At 51.0% G+C, this 9,559-nt stretch overlaps 1 protein-coding gene across 1 annotated transcript in view; it reads right to left on the reverse strand.

The window, feature by feature from the left end:
• The window catches only part of SH3RF2 (SH3 domain containing ring finger 2), a 23,784-nt gene that overhangs the window by 11,734 nt on the left and 2,491 nt on the right, over window positions 1-9,559 (reverse strand). The window contains exon 2 of the mRNA XM_057383445.1: window positions 3-227. Within this exon, the coding sequence (XP_057239428.1) occupies window positions 3-227 (225 nt within the window). The remainder of the gene's footprint in view (window positions 1-2; window positions 228-9,559) is intronic.

The following is a 9,559-nucleotide window of genomic DNA, read 5'->3' on the forward strand; positions in this document are numbered from 1 at the left end:
GCCTTGTCCCGGCGGGGCAGCTCCAGGCCGTAGAGAGGGCGGGGCAGGGGCAGCTGTTTGATGACCTGCACGGAGCTGGCTGGGAAAACGCCGCTGATGCCGTTGAGCTCGCCCAGGTACCAGTTCTCATCCAGCTGCCGCAGCAGTGTGATGGTGTCCCCCTTGTTGAAGCGCAGCTCCCCGGGGTTGTGCCCACGGTAAGTGTACAGGGCCCTGGCTCGTGGCACCTGGGGGACAAGAAACAGCCCCTGCAGTTGGTCCGACACAGACAGAATTTCCCGAAAGCATTTGTAATTAATGGGAAAAAATGTGGAGGTCCAAGGCTTAAGCATGCATTTGTTAGGATTAACTACCCACATCCTTTCTTGATGGGTTTTACTAATTAASACAAGCTCCCAAATACTTATGCTAAGTTTGTATCAAGAGGAAAAGCAGGCTGGACTTGTTTAAGAGTATTAAGAAACAGTTAAGGCCTTAAACTAGTCTTTCCATGGGATCTTATTGCCTGCTATAAGGGGTGCTCCAACACAATGTCTGTTTGAATGACCCAAGTATTTCTGTTTCAGGAGGACTGGAGGTCACAGCCATCATTCAGCCATGGTGGCTGTCACCTGCCAGGAGAACACAGCAGAGCAAGGTGAGTGCAGGTTCTGTGCTCCTGTGCTTCGATCCCTGCTTTAGCCCTTGACTTTGGCTTTATTTCAGCCTTTTCATGAGTGACAGGAAGAGGTGCCTTAATGCTATTGTTGTTGTAGTKTAACATGACATAGAAGAAATAGCCCCAAACCAGCAGAGACGCAGGGATTTACCATCCTCACTCTCACTACCATGAATTCCAGGGTTCCCCTCAAGCACTGCTGTGCAGAGCCGTGCCTGTACCTGAACCCTGTGGAGCTGTGTGCTCCTGCAGCGAGGGCCCCCGGGCACAGAACAGCCCTACATTTGAAGGGGATACCCAAATGCTGAGCTCCACTCCTGCCTTAGATGGGGGCACAGCTGTGTGAGCTCCCTGCTGGAAGCTGGGATTATCTCCAGCTCTAGAGCCTTGATTAGCTTTAGCAGAAGTGCCCAGGACAGCAGGGCCAAGAGCTGTTCAGCTGCTTCCTCRCTGCTCTCTGCATGTCTGGATTGTCCTTCTGCTCTCTTTGGTGGCTGCCAAGAGCTGTGGCCTGCTGAGGACTGTGCCCTGCAGTTTCTCCATGCCACAGTCACCCCCTCCCACTCATCTCAGGATGGTACTTCTGTACCAGTGATGCATTACAGCTTTTCCTGCCTTTCACTGTGCATTTCCTCTAATCCACCCATGCTGATGATCAGGGGTCAGGCAGGACTCCTGCAGAGCCCCTCTCTCCCAACCACTTCTGGCAGGTCAGGAAGGCAGAAGTGAGAAACTCAACATTGGTTTCCAGAAGTGTGGAAAAGATGGAATTTCCCATGTAAATTGTTAAATATTTGGAAAGAGGACATCTTCCAGCATCCTTAAACCCTGATGCCTGGTAGGGAAAAGGAACCAAGAAGAGAAAAAATTCATGTACTTCTTTAGCTTCAAAGCCTTTGAAATGGGAAGCAATTAGTTTAATGTCTAGTTCTAATTAAGTCATTCTGTCTCTTTAATTTGTGCTCACAGCAAACTCACGTGCTTGGCTCCGCGACACTGACAGCACATCACTGGGAAAAAAGGAATGGGGAAAGTGAGGCTTGGGCCAGTTCTGGTCTCCATCAGATCAAGGGAAAACAGGAATCATGATTGTGCCAGAGCCATGGAGACTCCTCACAAACACACCCCTGACAYATGTGCATTCCCATGAGAAGAATGTACTATAGACACAGAGAACACAGACAGCATTTCCCCTTCAGAACCACTCAGGGACACACTCGCTGGTGTTACACAAGGATGAGAAGCACAGACCTTGGATTGCCTCAGGAGCAAGCAGAAAACAAACAGGACTCTCACAAAGTGAGGGAACAGGGCTTGGGAAGGAGGAGCAGCAGTGTCTGGGATATGAGGGAACAGCAGGATACAGCAGAACATTAAAGGCAGCATGAACAAGTTATGGAAATATATTAAAAATAAGAGAAACTCCAAAATGAAATGCATACCTGGTGCTAACTGGGAACAGGCAGCAAGCAATGGAGTGCTGAGAGTCTGGAATATTCTTTCTTCAGCAGGCAAAGGGATGAGASAGCAGGGCAGACTGGGATAAATACCCCAAAACCAGGTGGGACAGGTGTGTTTGTGGTGTTAGGGCTGGCTGAGCACATCCCTSTGCTTGGATGCATGGATGGTTGGATGAATGGGCTCTTTCTTCCTCTAACCACACACACAACCTTCAGCTCTTCACCTCCTCTTTAACCCTTTCCTCACACTTTTCTACCCTTTCAAATCTCTTCCAGTCAAGTCACCTTTTTCCAAAGTCTGCCATTTTTACTATTTTATTTTTTTTTTAAAAATTTTGTTTGGCTGCTCAGATACTAAGCCAAAAATATCCCATCAATATCCCAACTTCATTTAAGACATAAACTAAGCTGTTACTTACCCACAGGGAGCAGCTAATGTGGTTTTTACTGTACAGACCTGTCACAAAATAAACCTGCAAGCTGAAGATTTCAGACAGGCATGCAGAGTCCCTGTTTCTTAACATTTTTATAGGGTGTAGGAAAGACAAAGCAGAACAAGTGAACCATCCTGTGGCAGCCCCAAGGCAGTGCTGGAGCTGGGGTTGGGCAGCACAGACCCTGTGGGTGGGTGCTGGTCCCACATTGGGGTCCTGCAGGTCTGATCTGATCCCTGTCTCAGCTTGGGCTGATTCCTGTCCACTCCTGGCTGTCCCAGATCTCTGCAAGGGATGTGTTTTGMTTTATTTAAAGTAGGTTAATTGCAAAAGCAGAAACTGGGTGCTAATTAACCTGGCAATAGAGACAAGGAGAGCCTGGAGGTGGCTTCTCTGGGCCAAGGGCAGAGGGAGAGGYTTTCTCTCAGCGTGGTCCTGGCAGTGAGGAGGAAGGACCTGCTTTGTTTTGATGGACACTTCTCCCGTTAGAATGTCCAGCTGCTTTTAGTTAATCCAGAGCAGCATTTCATTTTAGCAGGGTAGTGGTGGCAGCAAAATGTTCAGCCAAGCATTGCACACACAGGCTGGTCCCTAGTGCAGGCTTGGCACCTGCCTGAACATCCCACTGGGAAAGCACTGCGAGCAGCTCGGAGAAAAACTCACCTAAAGGTTGCTGAAAATTTGTGTAGAGTATTTCTGCCTAGTAGCAGAGAGAGAAAAACTGCAGTGGAAAAAAAAAAAACAAACCATTTTCTGGGTGGCTGTAACTTTTTTCAATGCTGCCCAATTTTTTCTGCTTTTCCTCTGTTTTTTCCTTCACCATGCCTGAGTGAGACCCAGGAAGTGCTGGAGGATCTCAGAGAAGTGAACCCCAGGTATCCCTGGCCATGGGGGTGCCTGCAGAGAGTGGGAGAGCCCTGGGGAGAGAAGGCAGAGGTAATGCCAGTGTGGAGCCAGAATCCCCTTAGATCAGCACCATCCCTGGGCGAGACACTTTTCTCTCCTTGGCCACTCTGCCAGCAGGGATGGTCATGGCTGATGCACCTCAACTCCTTGTCCCCATTCTCAGTGGATTCAAGGCTGATAAGGGAAAAAATATTTTATTTTTTTCATTATTTTTGGCATTTGGCATCAGTTGTGCTGGGCAGCCATCCAATGCCTCTGAGTCTCCCTCYGCAGAAAATAAAGAAGATTAAAAATAAGTACATGTRTGTGAGAAAGCAATTCGGGGCATCWCTTCCTAGCAGAGAAATGCACTCTGTAATTATCTGAAATGAGCTAGTTTTAACTGCTGACGATGGGCAGCAGGGGACTGATGTAAGACCTSTACTCAGAGCACAGGGATTTCCAAAGCAGAGAGGGAGAAGCAGCGTGTGAGAGTGGCTGGGGGGGATCACTGGGAGCAGAGCTTTGGGGAGCCAGGGAAGAGGAGAGGCTGCTGATGGAAGCTGGGAATGCCCACAAACCTTGTCCCAAGCTTGTCCCTTTACAAGCAGCCCGGAAGCAGCCCTGGGCACTGCCASAGGAGATGGAGCTGAGCCTGGCTACCCGGGCAGGGTGAGGCCGTGTCTGTGCTGGGCTCTGTCACACACAGMTGGACACGCTGGATGGGATCCTCCTGTCCCCAGTGCTCTGACCTCACAACAYCACTGACTGTGCAGATGGACATGTGGGATGTGTGATCCCAGGGACAGCTCATTGCTCCACTGTCCAGGGCTGTTCCTTCTGATTACTGCCAGTACCTGACACAGCACGGGAGCTGACCCCAAACCTGGGCAGGGGTCTGCCCACTCCAGCACTGGGGCTGCTGCTGCAGGTGGATCAGGAATGGGACCAGATGGCCTTGGACTGGTGTTTTCCCAGCTTTGATTYTCTGAACCCCCATGCAGGGAATGCCCTGTGCCTGCGCAGCAAATCCCAAGGGACTGATCCCAATCTAGGTTTCATGGGAATCGTCCCACAGGGTGCCTGTCCTTTCAATAGCCTGGCACCTCGTGCAGGAGACAGCACAGCACTGGGCAGAGYGAATGTGTGGCCCTGAGGCAGCCAGTGACTSCAGSACAGATCTGAGGGCACAGCCCAGGSCAGCTCCTGAGGAGTTGTGACKKACACTGAGCATGTGGAGCTGGGTATTATCCACACCCTGACACCAAACAGCACGGACATGCTGCCTTTTCACAGAGATGATCAATAACATCTCCATCTATTCTGGGTACTGAGAGCTGCCTCCAACATCCTGCCACAAGTGCCCATGTTGTCATGGCTGAACGAGCCCCATTGCCTGCTTTGTGTGCTCTGCTAGCACAGTTCAGGGCTCTGCAGGATCCAGGTGCATGAAAAGAGCTATTTGAATGTAAATTAATTGCCATTACAATTCTGTTTTTCTGCATTTCAGCAGAGGAGATAACTTCAGCCTTGTCACAGAGAACAAAACCTTCAAAAGTGAACTTGTCATTTCAATCTCTTCATATAATTATATTCTGAGGATTCAGACAGTTGGGTGGTTTCTGAATTATTTCTTCCCTGACGAGGATTGTTCCTGTCTTCCAAGCACAAGCAGACTATGTGCACCAGAGAGAAAAAGCCAGTCCCTCCTGCTCACATCAGCCCTGGAGCTGCCCCATTCTCTCCTGGGCCTGCCAGAACGGGAGGCCAGCACTGGCCATGGCTAATGCTGGTGGCCACCTGCTCCTGAGCCAACTGGCCATCATGGAGAGATGCTGGAGACATGAATTGTGTGGATTTAGCTGGTTTTGTGCTGCTCCATCTGCATGGCCACAGCTGCTGGGGCGATGGCAGAGACTGAGAGCACTTACCCCTCTGCTCACTCACAGCCCTGGGGTATCACTGCATCAGGGCTCATGTCACTGCTCAACTGGCCTCTTGTAGTTCTGCCTTTGCAATGCACAGGTGACATGGAAAATTGGGAAAATTATTAAAGAAAACACAGAGCAGATTCTCTGCTGGAGAGGGTGAGAGATGGTGAGGCACACTGCCAGCACCCAGTCCTGAGAAGAACACCTGGCCACGTGTTGGTGACATCCCCATGGCTCTCCAGGAAGACACAGCTGCATCAGGCTTCACTCTGCCTGTGTGAAACACKGGGGAGATTCAGGTGAGCAGGAGGAATGGCCAGGGCTGGAGCTGAGCGTGGTTTTGCTCTCGGGTGCTGGCAGAGCCCCAGGGGCACAGGGAGAGCAGGGACAGGTCTGTGACAGGAAAGAGARGACATGGCAGGGGCTGCTGGGGACTGGGGCCCCGTGAGCTCAAGCTGCAGTGTCTGCACAAAACCCTTTCATGSCTCTCTGCTCGCTGCTGCTCTATCAGATGTGTCTCTGCTGCTGTCAGCAGTCCAGGCAGTGGTTAAGTTGTGTGTCATGGGTTTAAGCCACACAGAAAACAAACTGTGTCAGCCCTTGGCATGCCCAGTCATGATGCTCTGCCTCAGCACCACCATTCTTAGAAGTGGCTGTTTATTGTGCAGGGAGGAAACCTGCACCCTGCTGCCTCCCCTGCTGCTCCTGAGCTCTCTCCCTGCTGGTTCAGTGCCCTCCCTGTGCTGCCAGCCCTGGGCAGCAGTGCCAGGGGCACTCCCCGGTCCGTGGGCATTGGGCTGGGCACTGCAAGCTGAGATGGTGCTGGCACGCACTCGCTCCAGCCCTGGCACACTGCAGGGATGCACTGTGTGCTTCCTTTCCACCTTTCCTCCTGAGGGAAAAAGAAAAACAGTCCAGCAACCAATTCCAGGGAGCCAGGGACAATGGGCAGCGAGCAGCAGGGACAGTGCCAGGAGCACTCAGACTCTGAGGCTCCTGGCTGACCACGGCACTGTGCAGGTGAGTTCSYGGAGGAGCCCTGCTGTGCTATTCCTGACTCGCCATCTGAGCCTGACTCATTGCCTTGGAAACAAATTAAAACACTTTTATGTGTTTGCAGCTTGGTACCTAATTTTGTAAAACCAGGGAAACTGGCTCCTGTTGTTGGCTGTGGAGGTCTTTTGGCTTTGCAGTGTCCGAGGTGCCAGCCAGGGGTGCCCTGTGCCTGCTCTGCTGCCCACACGGTGTTTGAGGTGTGTGTTGTCCATCACACACTCTCCTTGCAGTAGGTAAAACTACATGCAGAGGGACAAAAGACACACCAATGTCCTGCACAGGGTGCCACCAGAGCTGCAGGAGCATCTCCTTGTTCTGTTAGAATGAGACAAACCCTGAGAGCAACGCAGCAGTGAAGGAGACTTGGGCCAAGTCAATTCTCCAGAAAGGCCACAAGAGCACCCAGAAYTTTGGAACCAAAGGAAGCATCTCCGTGTCCAGCTGAGGGGCTCTGTGACACACTCCTACCAACYCCAGAGCTGTGGGGTGCAAAGATGCTCTGGTGGCAAAGCAGCCAGCACCACTACCTGAGCAAAGCCCAGGCATGGGCAGCATCCACGGCTCTGTGACATGCCCACAGCACTTGTCCAGCCCAAGGGGACGTGACACACATTTTGAGGTCATTGCTGTGACCACACATGAACTGCTGGGGGTTCTGGGAGGGTGAGGAAGGTGGTTGGCTCGGTGAGGGGGCCAGGAAATGCACTTGCCTCTGCCGGGGGCAAASATGGAGCTTGCTTTGAACAAGAAGCTCCTGCAATCCAAGTCCTGTCTGTCAAATGCAGAAAGGAGTTGGAGATGATTCTGGAGGAGAAGAAAATACCAAGACGCAGGCACTATCTATAGACGTCCGTGTGAAGGTGGGACGTTGGAGTGCAGAGTATTTTTATCCCAATAGAGGTGTTATCTGTCTATCTCCCATGAAATGCTGGAAGGGGGTGTTGAGCAYTCAGTTCATGCAAAGAGAAAATAGCCCAAGTCACAGTTAAATCTGCGTGGTCTGTGTTTTCCTAAGGCAAGCTGTCATACTTGGAACTTTTTTTCCTCTGGCTCACTGTCCCATGYTTGTTGCATGACAAAGTTCAGCACCCAAGGAGCTGTTTGGTGGCCTAAATGGAGTTTTGCCATGTGCAGGGTGCAGCAATCCCTCTGAAGAGGGCTGGGAGGTTTGTGCACAGCTCAGCACACATGGGCTGCTTGCTCACCAGCTCATGCTGGGGCTGCAGCCAGGTAAGGAGGAGCTTCAGCACAAATTGTAACCACACCTGGCACACGCCAGGGGCAGTTCCTAAGAGTTCAAAGGCTTCAGAGTGGCTTATTTACGCGTACACCTCCCAGCAAGTCCTTTTATTCTTAAATTCCAGACAGTTTACTATGTGGAGATCCTAAAATCCAAAGTCCTGTCCTTTCAGCATGGATGTTCCATATGTGAAGGCCCAATCTGAGGTGCCAGGAGTGGCTGTGGGGCAGTGCAGGGGCTCAGAGCTGGGGGATCTGTGGGGCTGAGCAGGACCCAGCACGGCCAGGCCATGCTTACACACAGCCAGGTCCAYGTGCACAAACCCTGCACGTGCCCACACCACGTTAGCTCGTAGGAAGTGGATTCAAAAGGGATTTAAATGCCAGCAAATAAATAGCTTGGGATGGGTTGTAATTAAAAAACTCCCTGTTCTTTAACAACTGGTTCTGGGAAATTCCTGACTGCAAACTGAGTGCTGTATTTGTGCTAATCCAGCAGCTCCATGGGGGCCTGCTTGCTCTTCCTGCTCACAGTGAGACAAGTTCTTGGCTTGCTGGTGATGAGGGACTCATTTTGCTTTTTTGCCTTCATGGATGCTCATGAGCATGAAGAGCAAAGAGCTGGCAAGGAAACATCTCTGCTGAGAGAGAAACTCTGAGCAAACTTGTGATTTTCTCAGCTCCAGGGAGTAAAGGAATTTTATTTATAGAACTGCCTTGGTAAAACCAAATCCTGGCCCCTATCCTGCACTGGGTGCTGGCTCTGGCTGCAGAGCTGTGTGGGACACGTCAATTGTATTTGCTTTGTGCTGGATAGTATTAGGGGCAATTAGCAGCCCTTCCAGATTGGGGGACTGTGTTTTTGGGGAGCATATGACCTTGTGCTGCAGCAACACGTGGACACTGCAGCTCTCAGTACCTGAGCAGAGCTGTGGTGGGGTGAGCAGCACTGCAGGGGAGCTGCTCTCACTGTGATTCCTGAYAAAAAGAATCTGCTCTGAGGTTCTCACACCTGGAGGTCTCTGCTTACCCAGATTCCTTCAGCTGAGAATACCCTGAACTCAAGCGTTCATGGGTAGGGAGATGACAGTCACTCTCAACACTGCCTCATCTTTGCACTGCACAGGCACTTTGAAATGTGCCCCTGCTGTGCTGGGTGACATGCTGCTGTCACCAACATCAGCTCAGGGGAGGCTCCAAATCCATTAACATCCCACTGGAGTACCCAAAGTAACGGCTCATCCTGAATGYAGGTATTTAAAACCACCAAAACCAAAATGTGACTAATACAGTGCATTCTTCACCTTGCAGCAGAGGATTCTGAAGTGTTTTATAATTAAGTAACTAATTAAGTCTAAGAGTATTTCAGTGCAAGGTCTTTTATATCCCTTCCCAGAGAGGCACAGGAGCKCAGAAGGCTGTCCCAGTGTTGAGGAGCCAGCCACAGCCACTGCTCCAGTGCTCACAGGCTCTGCTGATTCTGGGAGGTTGGTCTTAAAATTGGTCTTAAAAGCTTTTGGGAGCTATAGGTGCATGGATGTTGCCATTATATACCAGCATCAAGTTCCTACCTGGCCTGAAAACCAGTTAAAGCAATGTGAAATGAGTAAGAGAGAAGAAAACCAGACAAATGTATTTGTGTTCTTTTATCCAGGGCCAGGAGAGTCCAATTGGAAAAACTACAGCCTTCTCCTTGTCAGCTGGAATGCCGCCCGGGATGGCAGTGACTGAAACCTGTCACTGTTGGGTGGTTTGTACCTTGCACAAACGGCACCAGCAGCTCCTGCAGCTCCCTTGGAGCTGCTGCCTCCCAGCAAGGGTCTCACTGCTGCTGCAGCCCCCGTGGAGCAGGATCCCCATGGACAGAGCAGGATCCCCATGGAGGGAGCAGGATCC

Source organism: Malurus melanocephalus, unplaced genomic scaffold (assembly GCF_030028575.1).
Source record: "Malurus melanocephalus ecotype Western Australia unplaced genomic scaffold, MMel_1.1 scaffold_633, whole genome shotgun sequence".
Classification (NCBI taxonomy): Eukaryota; Metazoa; Chordata; class Aves; order Passeriformes; family Maluridae; genus Malurus; species Malurus melanocephalus.